Here is an 18,377-nt window from a genome sequence, read left to right as displayed (position 1 = left end):
GCCTTCCATACACATGCACAGTTGTCTGTTCTGAATGGGGAGGGGAAGAAATCATGGGATTTAGGACAGCTCTGTCCCCTCTAGGTACCTTTCCCCTTCACACTCCTCCGATGTGGCTTGACTCCCCTCAATTGGGCAGGTTAAAATCCAACAACTGAATTATTTTCTACTCCAATATATTACACTTTACCTTTGTTTTATTGCAGCATGGGCAGTGAAGCCTCAGTTGAATATATTCTGAAAGTGAACAGCATCTCCCCACAATATGGATCCCTGTATGGAGGTTCCCGAGTCACACTGACAGGAGCCGGGTTCAGTCTTAACCCAAATAAAAGTCAAGTACAAATAGGTAACGTATTAATCATATTGGTTCCTGGGAAAGCTGGGTAATGCACACTGGGGAAAATAAACTAATGAAAATGGAGGGTAGGGGAAAACGATGTAGAGAATGCAATTCTCAATAAAAATCCTGTTTGTCCTGAGGCATGCCTGAATTATCAAGGGGCTCTGACTTCTTAATAAATTATGCTGCATATATATATATATATATATATATATATATATATATATATATATACAGTCCTATGAAAAAGTTTGGGCACCCCTATTAATCTTAATCATTTTTTGTTCTAAATATTTTGGTGTTTGCAAAATGTGCAATATGCATTAAACCAAAATTTGACCGGTGCAAAAGTATGGGCACCCTTATCATTTTATTGATTTGAATTCCCCTAACTACTTTTTACTGACTTACTGAAGCACAAAATTGGTTTTTTAACCTCAGTGAGCTTTGAACTTCATAGCCAGATGTATCCAATCATAAGAAAAGGTATTTAAGGTGGCCAATTGCAAGTTGATCTCCTATTTGAATCTCCTCTGAAGAGTGGCATCATGGGCTACTCAAAACAACTCTCAAATGATCTGAAAACAAAGATTGTTCAACATAGTTGTTCAGGGGAAGGATACAAAAAGTTGTCTCAGAGATTTAACCTGTCAGTTTCCACTGTGAGGAACATAGTAAGGAAATGGAAGACCACAGGGACAGTTCTTGTTAAGCCCAGAAGTGGCAGGCCAAGAAAAATATCAGAAAGGCAGAGAAGAAGAATGGTGAGAACAGTCAAGGACAATCCACAGACCACCTCCAAAGAGCTGCAGCATCATCTTGCTGCAGATGGTGTCACTGTGCATCGGTCAACAATACAGCGCACTTTGCACAAGGAGAAGCTGTATGGGAGAGTGATGAGAAAGAAGCCGTTTCTGCACGTACGCCACAAATAGAGTTGCCTGAGGTATGCAAAAGCACATTTGGACAAGGCAGCTTCATTTTGGAAACAAAAATTGAGTTGTTTGGTTATAAAAAAAGGCGTTATGCATGGCGTCCAAAAAGAAACAGCATTCCAAGAAAAACACATGCTACCCACTGTAAAATTTGGTGGAGGTTCCATCATGCTTTGGGGCTGTGTGGCCAATGCCGGCATCGAGAATCTTGTTAAAGTTGAGAGTCGCATGGATTCCACTCAGTATCAGCAGATTCTTGAGAATAATGTTCAAGAATCAGTGACGAAGTTGAAGTTACGCCGGGGATGGATATTTCAGCAAGACAATGATCCAAAACACCGCTCCAAATCCTCAGGCATTCATGCAGAGGAACAATTACAATGTTCTGGAATGGCCATCCCAGTCCCCAGACCTGAATATCATTGAACATCTGTGGGATGATTTGAAGCGGGCTGTCCATGCTCGGCGACCATCTAACTTAACTGAACTTGAATTGTTTGTCCAAAATACCTTCATCCAGGATCCAGGAACTGATTAAAAGCTACAGGAAGCGACTAGAGGCTGTTATCTTTGCAAAAGGAGGATCTACTAAATATTAATGTCACTTTTCTGTTGAGGTGCCCATACTTTTGCACCGGTCAAATTTTGGTTTAATGCATATTGCACATTTTCTGTTAGTACAATAAACCTCATTTCAATCCTGAAATATTACTGTGTCCATCAGTTATTAGATATATCAAACTGAAATGGCTGTTATAAACACCAAAATATTTAGAACTAAAAATGATTAAGATTAATAGGGGTGCCCAAACTTTTTCATAGGACTGTGTATATATATATATATATATATATATATATATATATATATATATGTAAAATGTATTATATTCTAGGCTCCCTACCATGCAACGTCTCGGTCAGTTCAGCCAATGAGATGATCTGTGTGATTCAAAGACCTGGCACAGTATATACAGTAACAAATGATGGAAAAGATTCCGGTGAGTGCAATATGCTGCCAGCACTATGCTAAACAACTTCCATATATACAGTATGCTGCAATGTACATACATGGATGTAATGTTTCTTACTATAGATATGACCCGTGGCTACAATGTAATTCTTGTGCACATCACTATTCAGCCGTCACCTGTGTATAATAATAATTGCATAAGATTACCACAAAACAACCTAAACATTTCACTAAGGAAAAAAGTTGCAAGTGACCCTGCATTGAGCCTGACATTTTTTGTGATGACTCGCAACTCTTTTTCCCATAGGGAAACATTGATGTTCCAGCGCAGTCACTATAATCCTATAAATTTAACTCTTGGCCAATCCTACTTCTGCCTTTTTCTTCCCCAGCTACACACAGATTTTTTTAGCAGAATTTTCTAGGTGTATTTTCCAGGCAGCTCCATGTATTCCCTCTAGTGTGCAGCTGACTACTAAACTCTGTAAAGTTTGTAGTCAGACATCTCCATTAGCAAACAAGTTGTGCAGAAGTCACTTGCAAGTTGCAGCAACTCGCGTGGCACAACTGCCTGCGCAGAACCCGCAAGCTGGCTTGCTACTGAACTTGTGAACACTGAACCGCGCCTGTGATTGTTCCGGCACCTCAGCAGCTTGTTCAGACGCCATATAATGAGTGTGTTGTTGGCGTCAATGATCCGCCTGCTCCGGCGTTTCAGATGAAAATTTTGTGTCAAATTAGATTTTCATTTTCTCGGCATGTTTAAAATAGGGAAACTACCAATTTAGATTAAAAGGGTTTTCCCATCTCAGTGTCTCAGCATGCTGACTGCAGTGTCTGCTTTTCACTCCCTGTATTTCTCTCCCCCCTCTTCCCTCTGGCTGAACGGGACACAGAACACTTATGCAGATCAGATAATATGCAGATGTTTGTACAGAATGGACTCAGTGTTATCTATGTGTTTACATAGAGAGATAACAGACCTGGCTTTATCAGCAAAATGCAATTAGCTGAATGATTGGCCTGCCACCTAGAGCCGTTTAATATGAGTAGGATAGTATAGTATATGAAAATAAGTTGATAACAAGTTGTGAAGCCATGTCATTTACCGGGATAAAAAGTATCCTATGTGTAAATCCAGGTTACAAACTATATATATGCCAAATTTCAGCCACATCCATTCAGCCGTTTTTGCATGATTGAGTAACAAACATCCAAACTCTCACATCTATAATATTAGTAGGATAGAACAAGAAGTGGCTACCAAAAAGGTTGCTGCTTTTCTGGGCCTATGCATAGAACCTGATTGGTCGTTATTTCCATTTCAGTCTCTGGTGTTACCATAACTCTGAGGCAGTATGCCTGTTGCCTCAGGGTTATCTTTGACTCAGACCTTTCTTCACCCCCCATATCCAATGGTTCACTCATGTCATCCTCAGAATCCACCCTTTCCTTACCATGGAAACATTGAAGACCCTTATTGTCACCCTGATTCACTCTCAACTACTGCAACTCCTTACTAATCAGTCTTCCACTTACTAAGCTCTCCCCTGTACAATCTATTCTGAATGCAGCGGCCAGGCTCACCTGATGTCCCAGGTCTTCGCCAGTCACTGCATTGGTTGCCCATTCATTATAGAAAACAATATCAACTTGCCAACAAAGCTCTCCATAATGCTGCACCTCCCTACATTTCCTCCCTCATCTCTATCACCCAGCCCGTGCTCTTCATTGGGTCGATGATCTAAGACTAACATCCTCTATTGACATAACCTCCATTTCCATATAAAAGACTTCTCCCGAGTTGCACCAGTTCTCTGTAATGCCCCCTATGCTACCCCTGCTACCTCTTGTAAGGAGGTTACAAGATTATAAACTCTTGTGAGCAGGGCCCTCAGTCCCATTGTGTGAATTGACTTACTACTCTGTAATGTATTATTTTGTCAGTACTTTAACCCTATGATTTAGAAAGTGCTGCAGAATATGTTGGCACTATAAAAATAAAATGTATTATTATTGATATAGGCAACTGCTCGAGCTTTGAAGGGAGTCTGTTAGCAGACCCCAGCATGCAAACATTGTATCCCCTTGTGAATCGCTGCCTCCATTGCAGAGTTAAGGACACTTTTAGCCATGATGCAGATGAGCCTTTGGAGTAGCAAGGGTGTTGCTGCTTACCTCTATAGAGCAATGGCAGCTTCCTAATTGCTCCAAATAGATCATTTGCATTTTTTAAAAAGGTTATATCTTGGGAACCTTTGCATTGACTCACAAGGGTAAAATACTGTATTACTCAGGTGGCCCTAACCTATATATCTGCTGGGCTGGGTTAATATTGTTGACAGACTCCCTTTAAGGAAATCGTTTAAGGAAAATTCTGCTTTCTCATTTTTGCTGACAATTGATACATTGATGTAATATTATACAGTGTACATTGTTTAATAATTGTATATTTTCTTTAGTGTACGGCACTGGTTACGCCTGGTCCCCCTCAAGCCTGGTGATATCTACCGGAGACACTGTAGTTTGGCGATGGCACTCTCAGCCGCTCATCACGGGTATTGGATACAGAGTATTCTCAGTGTCAAATCCAGGCAACATTGCCTATGATGGAATTTCCTTCAACAGTGGAAATAGTGTACCCTCAGGTCTGTACCTTGTATCCGTATTTCAATAATTCAATACTATGGTGTTAGGAGTTACTGAATTATTGATCCTTTACAGAAATAAGCTGATTGTGGAGCCCAAGGCCCATGTGCAGAGATAGTAAAGGGGCCCATTATCATGGCTCCCACGCCAGTATCCACCATTATTGTTACCTATGAAATTTTGCTCACTCCCTTATTTTAACCTAAAAGCCCATTAGAAGAGGATGGTAATGGGACATTGGTTTCACTTACCTACTGTCATATATTTCAGGCCACCTGGCAGAACTTCTTTGAAAGCTGAATGTTTTAGGATGGGGTGCAATGCCTTACATGACAGCTCATTGACATTAGCCTGCTTTCTAATATTTTATTATTAATTCTATCGATGTTTTCTTTCCTAAGGTGTCTTTTCCTATCAGTTCACATCTCCTGGGGATTATTACTACAGCAGTGGCTATGTTAATGATGGACAGTCAATAGTAATGCAAGGAGTGGTCCGCGTAATTCCTATCGGTGACCAGAGCAGCCGAGTGCGCGTGTATCTTGGAGGAATGGAGGCCACCTATGCATCTAGTAAGTAAACATCATTTACAATCTCTATCGTTAGACTTTGAACTACAACAGCATTTGGCCTAGATCGGATATTCCAGCAATTCTGCTTACACTAGGTTCACATTAGCATTCGGGTTTCAGTTCTTCGAGTCTTCTTGGGGACCTGAAAAACAGAAACCCTATCCACTTAAAAAGCAGTTAGCTGCGGTTTCGGCTGATTTAAGGGTGCCTTAATTTAAAATGGAAAGAATACACGGAGCGTAGACAGAATACACGGCGCGTAAACTCCGTGTGAAGGCACCCTAATACTGAAATCGGCAGAGAGAATAATCCTGGTTTTCCTCTTTGGCCTGGATACCAGGGGCGTAACTATCGTAGAGGCAACGGAGGCGGCTGCTACAGGGCCCGGGCCATTAGGGGGCCCGGTGACAGCCGCTACCGCTGCGTTTTTTTTAAAATAGGCCGTTACGGGCCCTATTTACTTACCGATCCTGGCTGGGCTGGGATCGGCAAGTGACACAGCGGGCCCCACAAATACTCTTTGCAGACCCCCGAGTATAATGATCGGCGGACCGGAGAAGTAAGAAACATAAAAAACAGTGTTACTTACCTCTCCACGATCCTGCCAGGCCTCCGTCCTACTTTGTCTGACGTCACATGAACCTGGCATGCTTCCCGAGTCTTGTGACGTCCGTCGTCATTAAAGAAGGACGTGAGCGGCGGTCAACAGCCTAGGAGCCGGGGGACAGGTAAGTAACAGTGTTTTTTTTTTAATGTTTTTATTCCCTGGGTCTCCGATTATTATACTCTGGGGTCTGAAAAGACCCCAGAGTATGTTAATTGTTTATGGGTGTCCACAGTGGGACATAATACGGTGTGCAGGGGCCACTATAGGGGATAATACTGTGTGCTGGGGTCACTATGGGGCATAATACTGTGTGCAGGGGACACTATGGGGGATAATACTGTGTGCAGAGGCCACTTTTGGGGTTAATACTGTGTGCAGGGGCCACTAACGGACATAATACTGTGTGCAGGGGCCACTATTGGGGTTAATACTGTGTGCAGGGGCCACTATTGGGGTTAATACTGTGTGCAGGGGACACTATTGGGGTTAACACTGTGTGAAGGGGACACTATTGGGGTTAATAATGTGTGCAGGGGACACTATTGGGGTTAATACTGTGTGCAGAGAACACTATTGGGGTTAATACTATGTGTGCAGGGGACACTATTGGGGAAAATACTGTGTGCAGGGGCCACTATTCGGGTTAATACTGTGTGCAGGAGACACTATTAGGGTTAATACTGTGTGCAGGGGCCACTATTCGGGTTAATACTGTGTGCAGGAGACACTATTAGGGTTAATACTGTGTGCAGGGGGACACTATTCGGGTTAATACTGTGTGCAGGGGACACTATTGGGGTTAATACTGTGTGCGGGGGACACTATTGGGGTTAATTCTGTGTGCAGGGGACACTATTGGGGAAAATACTGTGTGCAGGGGACACTATTAGGGTTAATACTGTGTGCAGGGGACACTATTGGGGTTAATACTGTGTGCAGGGGACACTATTGGGGTTAATACTGTGTGCAGGGGACACTATTGGGGTTAATACTGTGTGCTGGGGCCACTATGGGGGATAATAATGTATGCAGGGGACACTATTGGGGTTAATACTGTGTGAAAGGGACACTATTGGGGTTAATACTGTGTGCAGGGGACACTATTGGGGTTAATACTGTGTGCAGGGGACACTATTGGGGTTAATACTGTGTGCAGGGGCCACTATGGGGGATAATACTGTGTGCAGGGGACACTATTGGGGTTAATACTGTGTGCAGGGGACACTATTGGGGTTAATACTGTGTGCAGGGGACACTATGGGACATAATACTGTGTGCAGGGACCACTATTGGGGATAATACTGTGTGCAGGGGCCAGTAAGGGACATAATACTGTGTGCAGGGGACACTATTGGGGATAATACTGTGTGCAGGGGCCAGTAAGGGACATAATACTGTGTGCAGGGGACACTATTGGGGTTAATACTGTGTGCAGGGGCCACTAAGGGACATAATACTGTGTGCAGGGGCCACTAAGGGACATAATAGAGTGCGGAGGAGGGGGTCGGTCGAGGTCTTCGGCGTCAGTTGGGATGGGGGGGGGGGGGCCATGTCAAAAGTTCGCAACGGGGCCCCGCCATTGCTAGTTACGCCACTGCTGGATACATTACAGCAATTTAATAAATTGTGAAGTTTTAAAGATTTTCTCTAACCATCTAGTGGTGACAGTTTTTTCCATAATCTCCTTATTGTGGCCGAGTTATCTTCTCATACATAGTGCCCCTGCCTCATAACCTGTCCACAATACGGACATCATGGCTGGGTTTCTGACAAGTACCAGACCATAGAAAGGACCATGAACTATCGATTGCCAACTGATCAAGATAAAAGATGTCACCACTAAGGTGGTTAAAGGAAAACTCTAAAACTCTGCAAATTTTTTTATTTTATTTGCTATCATGTTTAACTTTTGCTGTCTACAATTTTAAATATGGTTATGTTCATGGGAAAACGTCTTTAGGCTAAGGCCCCACAGGGCATCCCGCAGCGATTTAAACAGGAAGTTTGCAGAGGTTTCCTCTGTGGACTTTCTGTTACAATCCTATTAATATTATAAATGTGAAAGTTTGTGAGTTTGGATGTTTGTGGGTTTGTGTGTTTGGATGTTTGGATGTTTGGATGTTTGTTCCTCAATCACGCAAAACCCGCTCGACCGATTTGGCTGAAATTTTCCACAAACATAGTCACTACACTCGATTGCGCAATAGGCTACTTTTCGTCACAACAGCGCACATACGTTTGTGCCAGGACCCCCACAAAACCCAAACTCACACCACCATCTCTGCAATCTCACACACTTTGGACCATAGCAAGCCACAAAATTCCTATTACCCTCTGCAGCCTCGCCCCTAACCCCACACAATCACATATACATATACTTTACCACTTTGCCCCTCCCCTTAACGATACTCCAGGAGGCTCTCTTTAACGCTCCGGAGCAGCCATGTTTGCCGACCCCCACCGCTCTGACAATCCGCGACACCGCCCACCCATGTCAATACCCCTAGGCGCTCTAATAAATGCAAAAAAAAAGTTTAAAAAAAAGTAAAAAAAATATAAAAACAAATAAAAAGGATTAAAAATTCAAATCACCCCCCTTTCCCTAGAACACATATAAAAGTAGTTAAAAACTGTGAAACATATACATGTTAGGTATCCCCGCGTCCAAAATCGCCCGCTCTACAAAGCTATACAAATATTTTTCCTGTTCGGTAAACGCCGTAGCGGGAAAAATGGTCAAAAGTGCCAAACCGCCGTTTTTTCACTCTTTTGATTCTGCTAAAAATTTGAATAAAAAGTGATCAAAGCAATAACATTTCCCGAAAATGGTAGAACTAAAAAGTACACCCGGCCCCGCAAAAAAAGACGCCCTATACATCCCCGTACACGGACGTATAAAAAAGTTACGGCTGTCGGAATATGACGACTTTTCAAAAAAAAATGTTTTAACACAGTTTTGGATTTTTTTAAGGGGTCAAAATGTAAATAAAACCATATAAATTTGGTATCCCCGGAATCGTAACGAAACACAGAATACAGGGGACATGTCATTTTGGTTGCACAGTGAACGCCGTAAAACCAAAGCCTCTAAGATTGTCGCAGAAATGCATTTTTTTGTGAAATCCACCCCATTCAGAGTTTTTTTTACCTGCTTCCCAGTACATTATATAGAATAATTAATGGCGGCATCATGAAGAAAAATTTGTCCCAAGAAAAATTAAGACCTCATATGGCTCTGGGAGCGGAGAAATAAAAAAGTTATGGGGTTTAGAAGGAGGGGAGTCAAAAATGAAAAACCAAAATCAAAAAATGCCATTGACGGGAAGGGGTTAACTTCAAATATCTCGGTCCCAAAGTCACTATGTAAAGTTTCTCACAACACCGTATATATAGCAGCTCTAATACAAAGTAACTGCAACACAAAAGTCTCACGTATTCTCTGAATTACAGAAAAAACAAGATACAAAGTTACATTTCATATCCCATACCTTATACACAGTACGAAAACCTTACCCGCACCTGTATATACCCACTTCTACAAACACTGCAGACGAAGTCGCGGGTACCAGCTAGTTATACCTATGGAGAAACCGCCAGCGTTTCTGAAAGTATAATTGACATGCTGCGATTTCCAAAACCGCACCGGTTTTGGAAATTGCAGCATGTCCGCGCTGTGGTTTTGGCCTGTTTGTAAAATGTCGCAATTTTTACCACGGTATTTCTGCTGCGGGCAAATCGTGGCGTTTATGTCCCATGGGGCCCTGGCCTTAGACTGAGGCCAGTGGTGTAACAGGGAATGGCGAGGCCCTGTGGCAATCTTTTAACATGGAGCCCCCCAACCAACCCCCTCCCCCCACAAGAACCCGACTGGTCTCCTCCACCCCGCATTCCTACTCGCACTGTTATGCTCCATAGTGGCCCCTGCACAAAGTATTATGCCCCATTGTGGACACCCATGAACAATTATTATACTCGGGGGTCTTTTCAGATCCTATATTATAATAATCGGAGACCCAGGGGAGGATACAGCAACATAAAAAACACTGTTACCTCTCCTGGGCTCACTGCCGTCTGATGTCAGTCACCTTCACTGATGGAAGAGACATCACTTGCGCCGCTGCTTGCATCGCGACGCATAAGGTCGCAAGCCCCGGCCCTTGTGACGTCACAAAAGTGGGCCTGAAGCCTTCCAGAGCCAGGAGAGGTAAGTATCAGTGTTTTTTAATGTTCCCTCCCCTGGGCCTCTGAACATTATACTAGGGGGTCTGAAAAGAAACCCAAGTATAATGATAGTTTGTGGGGATCGTGGGCCCGTGACCTCACTTACTGATTTCAGCTCCTGCTCACAGTTGCATCTGCAGAAGGGAAAGTTCTGGCTGCCGTAAGCAGAAGCTAGGATCGGTAAGTAAATAGGGCCTGTTACCTGCAACAAAAAATACATTTTTTCCTCAACGTGAGGCCCCAGCTGCAATGGAGCCTCTAGGGGGAGCACACTCCTGGTTCATCTCACCCCACATCATGATAATGTAACTTCACAGTTGGTTAAGATTATAGTAGTGCCCAGCATCTGATATGGTAGTTATGTTGTCTTTGCTATGGGCCTGTGGTCTCCCAGTACGTCACTTGTTATTAATCACTTTACTAAACTACTACAGCTGGTGTCTAAGAGAATTTAATATCATAGACTGGTTGTCTTGATGTTTCTACAGCTCTGCCTCCCACCAGACCGCCGAGTGCCTGCGTCACACCAGACCCGGAGTGCCCTCGGTTCACCACCCCCTCTGCCAGTAACACATCTATACAGTTTGGATTCTCCGAGTGTTATTCTCCTGTTATTACCAACATTACACCAAACTTTGGAACAATCTATGATTCAATAACCATCACGGGAACCGGCTTCAGTAACCTCACTTGTGCCAACCAGGTATAAAACCTTATCAGTCAGCTTTATCTAGTATAATGTACATTGTAACTGGGGTCTTGCCTGTGCGTATAATGGGCGATGCGTTTCGGGACAGTACGTCCCTTTTTCTCGGCTCAAGAAGGGACGTACTGTTCCGAAATGCGTCGCCCATTATACGCACAGGCAAGACCCCAGTTACAATGTAACTGTTTTAACGTGACAATAAAAGTTAAATTTTAACACCGCGGATTTCCGTCTTCATCTACCTCCTGGTAGCAGCTGGCATCTTTTACCTTCATGTTGGCCATAATCATCTAACCAGCAATGGGAAGGTGCAGTGGAAAGCCAGTTATAGGAGGATAGGCGGGAATGGAAGAGAAATTTGAGGTGGAAGTCCTTAAGATAGAGATTGCTAAAAAAAAAAAAGAAGCTCAGTGTAGTCCTTGGTTATCTCCTACAGATCTATAGAATTGAATGAAGTGCCAACTGCATACACAACCAGCGACCTGTTCAAACTGAGGTCTCAGGTCCCCTAGGACTCTGGTTCTCGTGATCACTGCCTCACCTTCAATTCTATAGGTCCCATGGAAGTGAACAGGCTAGAAGCTAGCATGAACAATCTACTGCTCCATTCTTACCAAGAGCATGGGACCTCTAACCTGATAAACACTGGGGCCTCCATTATTGATTTATACCATTATTGATGCATCTTTCCCATAGTATGAAATTCAATATATAGTTCTACAATTTATGGTCCTACTACCAAAATCCTGTTTTCTTGTGTCTTTTTATCTCAGGTCTCAGTGGGCAGGTATCCCTGTGTTGTCGCTTCTTCTGATAAGAATTCGATTACATGTCGCCTGGATCCCCAGAACTCAATGGATATTTGGGTTGCACAAATGGTGTCACTTACAGTAAACAACCTGGGCAATGCTATAAACTCTGTAAGAAATGAGGCGTACAGGAGATTCGCCCTACTATCGCACATTGACTATATCTCTCCAGTCACTGGGTCAACTACAGGATCGACCAGAATTACTATACACGGGTCCGGGTTCATAAATGTAAATGGTAGTGTTGCAGTGATGGGGTTAGGATGTAACATTGTATCTGTGAATTACACAGATATTGTATGTGACACTCTATCCAGTTATTCACGCAGTGTTAATTTTGGGGTCACAGTGAAGGGAATCTCGGCCCGGTGCGTTGGATCCTGCAGCTTTACCTATTCCAGTGCACTTACACCACAAGTATCCAATGTTTACCCAGCTCAGGTTGGAAACACTTCCACCACCATCTACATCAGTGGTCTTGGCTTTGGCGCAGACGTTAATGATGTAGTTGTTTATGTCGGTGGCAGAAAGTTATATGTAGTAAATGTCAATGACACATATATAACATGCACCATAGACCCCATTCCTGCTGGGAACTATCCGGTCACAGTTACTGTACTAAGTAAAGGCTTGGCTCAGGGGTATTTCACCCTGAACAGTCCTGCTGTAGCCGCCCTCTTGACACCTTCTGGAAGTGTTTTAGGTGGAACTCTTCTACTCATACAAGGGAATGGATTTCATCCTGTCAACACCACAGTGCAAGTAGGCGGTGCGCCATGTCCAGTTACTGCAGTTACTCCGGGCAGTCTCCAGTGCATTACTCCTCCCAGCACCATTGCTCAAACTACAAGTGTGAACATCTACATACCATCTGCTTCCTACCCATCACTCTGGTTCTCTTACTCCGAAACTGAGACCCCAAGAATAACGTCAATCCTTCCAAACACAGGTATGGCTTTATATGAACTAATTTAAAAGTCTCCAGTAAAAAAAATGTTAGGGTGCTTACACTGATAAATTTCTAAATACCTAGAGGTAAATGTCTGTGATGTATAGTAAATAAAATGGCTCCTAGCACCAACTTATGTAACAAACCCATCCTAGGGAACAATATGAACACAAACTAACAACTAGAGATGAGAAAACCTCTCAAGATTAGTGTTGTGTCATGTTTGCGTCTCTCAGGCCCAAGATTCATTTTAATACGAACAGATTGCTACAAACCACACCTTAAAATGTGTCAAACACGCTTATAGCTCCTAGGAACCTATCTATAAAACATAGTGTATAATACTCTTAGGTCTTCTAGGAACCTATCTATAAAACATACTGTAGAACACTGTCAGGACTCCTAGGAACCTATCTATAAAACATAGTGTAGAATACTGTCAGGGCTCCTAGGAACCTATCTATAAAACATAGTGTAGAACACTGTCAGGGCTCCTAGGAACCTATCTATAATACATAGTGTAGAATACTGTCAGGGCTCCTAGGAACCTATCTATAAAACATAGTGTAGAACACTGTCAGGACTCCTAGGAACCTATCTATAAAACATAGTGTAGAATACTGTCAGGGCTCCTAGGAACCTATCTATAAAACATAGTGTAGATCACTGTCAGGGCTCCTAGGAACCTATCTATAAAACATAGTGTAGAACACTGTCAGGGCTCCTAGGAACCTATCTATAAAACAGTGTATAACACTCTCAGGACTCCTAGGAACCTATCTATAATACATAGTGTAGAATACTGTCAGGACTCCTAGGAACCTATCTATAAAACATAGTGTAGAACACTGTCAGGGCTCCTAGGAACCTATCTATAATACATAGTGTAGAAAACTGTCAGGGCTCCTAGGTACCCATCTATAAAACATAATGTAGAATACTGTCAGGGCTCCTAGGAACCTATCTATAATACATAGTGTAGAAAACTGTCAGGGCTCCTAGGTACCCATCTATAAAACATAATGTAGAACACTGTCAGGGCTCCTAGGAACCTATCTATAATACATAGTGTATAATACTGTCAGGACTCCTAGGAACCTATCTATAATACATAGTGTAGAAAACTGTCAGGGCTCCTAGGTACCCATCTATAAAACATAATGTAGAACACTGTCAGGACTCCTAGGAACCTATCTATAAAACATAGTGTAGAACACTGTCAGGGCTCCTAGGAACCTATCTATAATACATAGTGTAGAAAACTGTCAGGGCTCCTAGGTACCCATCTATAAAACATAATGTAGAATACTGTCAGGGCTCCTAGGAACCTGTCTGTAATCTGAGAAAAAAACAAAATAACATTCATACTCACCTTCTGTTACTGTTTTTGGGTCTCCTCTGGAGTTCACTTTCTGTCTGCTTGGTGACCTAATGCACCAAGCATGACCATGTGATTGCTGGTGGCCCAATCACAGACATCAGCATTGACCTTGGGTGCAGGATAGCTCCAGATGCTGAAAGAAGGCCTAAAAGAGGAAACAGAAAGTGAGTATTAAAGCTTTTTTTATTTGTCTCACATCCCCTGGGTTCTCCACGTATTGTATTCTGGGGTCTGAAGAGGCCCCAGAGCATAATATGGTGGCATTTTAGTTTATAGTTTCATAAAAAAACAAAAGAATTTGGAATTTTCAGATAGAACCTGGCTAGGCTGTAGTCAGTTTACCCATTACTATTAACACTATTAACTCTATCCCCTAGGATAGATTTCTGACACATATCTTATTTCTACCTCCACACTGAAGCTCCAACTTTGGATCACGTGCAGTTTCAGACTGGCCAACCCTAAGATCCTCCAGTGAGCTCAGGCTTTAGCACAATAATGGTTTAGAGAAAGAGACCCAAATTTTAATGGTAGCATAATCTATTTCCTTTGGGTCATTGGAGGGTGGGTCACCAGAATCATTTTATCTGGTGGGCCCAAGGAACCTCAGTCCAACACTGATCACACGACCAACTCTCCTCTACTCTAAGGACAAGTAAGAGGAGTCGAATGGGGTTGGAGATCCAAAGTGATCAGAGATCACGTTCACTTTTTTTCATCACTTTTAAATTTAGTGAGCAATGAGAAAAAATTTTCAGAAAATTGGAGTTCATTCTAAGAATCAAGCAATTGAAAGGGTTATCAGGCATCCATAGGATAGGCCATCGATATTAGATCTACAGGGGTCTGACACCCGGGAACCCCACAGATCACCAGAACTGAGACAACATGACTCACAACATGACACAATATTGTTTACATGCTACAAGCCATGGTGCTCACTCGTCATACACACTGTATCAACAAGTAGGTAATGCAATGCTGCCCCTTATGGTTTCAATGGGAGAGTGACCCCCACTCAACAGTTTGTATGACAAGTGAGTGGCACAGCTCGTGAGTCGCGCTGTTTCTGTACTGGTGATGTGTGGATCTCCTGGGTGTAAGGTCTAAGAATATAAGGATACGCCATCAATGTTAGGAACTGTATAACCCCTTTGAATATGCTGGATTTACTTATTGGCTCATAAATCTTGTCCTTTGTGTTGTTTTGCAGGACCATCAGGAACCAACATCACAGTGTCTGGTTCTGGTTTTGGTTTGGATGCCTCAAAAATGACCGTGACCATTGGCAATACCACATGCTCTATCATAGCGGTGTCTGATAGCCAGCTGAACTGCACTGTCGGAGATCACTGGGGCGGCACGTTCCCTGTTTCATTTAAAAATGAGAAGGGGTTCGCAAGATCCAGTGTAAGATTCACCTATGAACTTACAATGACCGGGGTCTCTCCAACTCAAGGTGAGTCTACTTCTGCCAAATCTGGTGATCTCTGCAAAAGTTTTAGACAGGTATAGAAAACAGGTAAGCATGTTTTCAGAAATAAAAGTATTAGTAGATTATTTTTGTCAATTAACTAAATGAAGAAAAAAAAGAAAAGAAAAGAGAAATGTAAATCCCTTCATTTTTCCTGCTTAAAATATTCCTCCAACTTTCTAAACTCCTAAGTAGCTCTGTGATATATTAATAAAAACATAATAATAATAATAATAATAATAAAAAATATATTTTATATCTTTACAATTTGTAGGGTTCAAGTACAGATAAAAATATATATTACAGAGAAATAGTCAATTTACACAATGGGACTGAGGGCCCTGCTTGCAAGAGCTTACAATCTATGAGGTAGAGGGGGTGACACAGGAGGTAGCAGTGGTGGCATCGGAGGTAGCATTGCTTATACAGTGATCAAGAGATTTTTTGGAGAAAGAGGTTACTACTAGAGATGAGCGAACAGTGTTCTATTGAACACATGTTCGATCGGATATCAGGCTGTTCGAGATGTTTCATCGGAACATTCCATCGGACACCACGTGGCAAACTCCAAAAAAATTTGATTCCCCTCCCACCTTCCCTGGCGCTTTTTTTGCACCAATAACAGCGCAGGGGAGGTGGGACAGGAACTACGACAACGGGGGCATTGAAAAAAATCAGAAAAAGTCATTGGCTGCCGAAATCAGGTGACCCCCATTTTAGACGAATAGTGGATTTCAAATCCGGGTCATAGGAGACTGTGAACTTTGTGACTATGAGACAGGGATAGATGTACAGGCAGGGATAGCTAGGGATAACCTTTATTTATGTGGGAATGTTATTAAAAATAACTTTTTGGGGCTCTATTGGGTGTGTAATTGTGTTTTTTGTGAGATAAACTTTTTCCCATAGGAATACATTGAGCAGCGTTGATTGGCCGAATGAGATACAGAAGACGTGCAGAGACTCAGCAGTGTTGAGCCAGTTCTGCTCAACTACACCGTGTGCCGGTCGTCTCTGCTGTGCGAGCTCGGCACACACTCAGCTCTGCTGATTCTGTATACTGATTCTGTATACTGGCCAATCAACGCTGGCCAATGCCAGCGGTGATGCAGAGCTGAGTGTGTGCCGAGCTCGCACAGCAGTGCTGACCGGCACACGGTGTAGTTGAGCAGAACTGGCTCAACACTGCTGAGTCTCTGCACAGCAGTGGTGAGTGTGTGCACTCGCTCAGCTCGACTGCATCACCGCATACCCATAGGAATGCATTGGCCAGTCTCCAGCCAATCAGCGCTGGCTCTGCCGGAGGAAGGGGAGTCTAAGGTCGGACCTGAATGGAGACTGGTGTGGAGCGATCTTAGACTCCGCCTCCTCTGGCAGAGCCAGCGCTGATTGGCCAAATTCTGAAGACTGGCCAATCAACGCTGGCCAATGCATTCCTATGGGAAAAAGTTAGCTAGCGAAAATCGCAAGCTGTCAGGGATTTCCATGTAATAAAGTGACTTATATGCCCCCAGACATGCTTCCCCTGCTGTCCCAGTGTCATTCCAGGGTGTTGGTATCATTTCCTGGGATGTGATAGTGGACTTGGTGACCCTCCTGAGACGGATTTGGGTTTCCCCCTTAACGAGTATATGTTCCCCATAGACTATAATGGGGTTCGAAACCCGTTCGAACAGTCGAACAGTGAGCGGCTGTTTGAATCGGATTTCGAACTTCGAACATTTGGGTGTTCGCTCATCTCTAGTTACTACCGTTACACATAAAGCTTTATGGGCCATCATCAGTCAGTGTTCTTTAATGTGCAGATGGCGCCTGAACATATAACGTTAGTCTGAAACGGCATCATATCCTGTGAGGTAATGTGGGAGCCATAACAGAGGAGGTTTTATTTTAGGCATTTTAACTGCAGAAGGGTTTACATTAGGAATTGTGATAGGCTTGTCTGATAAGATGCGTCTTTAGTTTGCGCTTGAAGCTGTAGAAATTGGGAGTTAATCTGATTGTCCGGGGTAGAGCATTCCAGAGAAGTGGTGCAGCTCGGGAGAAGTCTTGTATACGAGCGTGGGAGGTTCTGATAATAGAGGATGTAAGTGTTAGGTCATTGAGTGAACGGAGAACACGGGTTGGGCGGTAGACAGAGATGAGGGAGGAAATGTATGGAGGTGCGGCATTATGGATAGCCTTGTGGGGGAGGGGGATAACTTTATATCTTATTCTATAATGAATAGGCAGCCAATGTAGTGACTGGCACAGACCAGAGGCATCGCTGTAGCGTCTAGCCTGATAGATGAGCCTGGCCGCTGCATTCAGAATAGATTGTAGAGGGGAGAGTTTAGTGAGGGGAAGACCGATTAGTAAGGAGTTACAGTAGTCAAGGCGAGAATGAATCAGAGAGACGATAAGTGTCTTTATTGTGTCTGTGGTAATATACTGTAATACATTGATGTGGATTGAAGTCGGGTGCACATGACAGATCAGACATGGACCTGTAATGGCATCCATCATAGATGCCACCAAGATGTCCTAGAATGCTTCATACAGTTTACTTGAAGTGCTTATCCAGTAACCATCATTTCTGTTTGATCCTTTATAGGCAGTTTTGGAGGTGGATCAGTTCTTACAATTGCTGGTTCCGGTTTCGATAGTCAAATATCCAGGGTGTTTGTGTGCAATGCTGAATGCAAAGTGGATCAAGTAAGATCGAGAAAAACTTACCTGTATTGTACAACACCCATGATGAACAGTAAGTGAGCTGCTATAA

General features: G+C 43.1%; 1 protein-coding gene across 1 annotated transcript in view; it reads left to right on the top strand.

The window, feature by feature from the left end:
* The window catches only part of LOC142200095 (fibrocystin-L-like), a 178,476-nt gene that overhangs the window by 78,236 nt on the left and 81,863 nt on the right, over window positions 1-18,377 (top strand). The window contains exons 32-39 of the mRNA XM_075270159.1: window positions 207-349; window positions 2,172-2,276; window positions 4,711-4,896; window positions 5,299-5,469; window positions 10,786-11,000; window positions 11,777-12,761; window positions 15,356-15,601; window positions 18,210-18,359. Of these exons, the coding sequence (XP_075126260.1) occupies window positions 207-349; window positions 2,172-2,276; window positions 4,711-4,896; window positions 5,299-5,469; window positions 10,786-11,000; window positions 11,777-12,761; window positions 15,356-15,601; window positions 18,210-18,359 (2,201 nt within the window). The remainder of the gene's footprint in view (window positions 1-206; window positions 350-2,171; window positions 2,277-4,710; window positions 4,897-5,298; window positions 5,470-10,785; window positions 11,001-11,776; window positions 12,762-15,355; window positions 15,602-18,209; window positions 18,360-18,377) is intronic.

Source organism: Leptodactylus fuscus, chromosome 4 (assembly GCF_031893055.1).
Source record: "Leptodactylus fuscus isolate aLepFus1 chromosome 4, aLepFus1.hap2, whole genome shotgun sequence".
Lineage (NCBI taxonomy): Eukaryota > Metazoa > Chordata > Amphibia > Anura > Leptodactylidae > Leptodactylus > Leptodactylus fuscus.
This window is presented reverse-complemented; position numbering and strand designations above follow the sequence as displayed.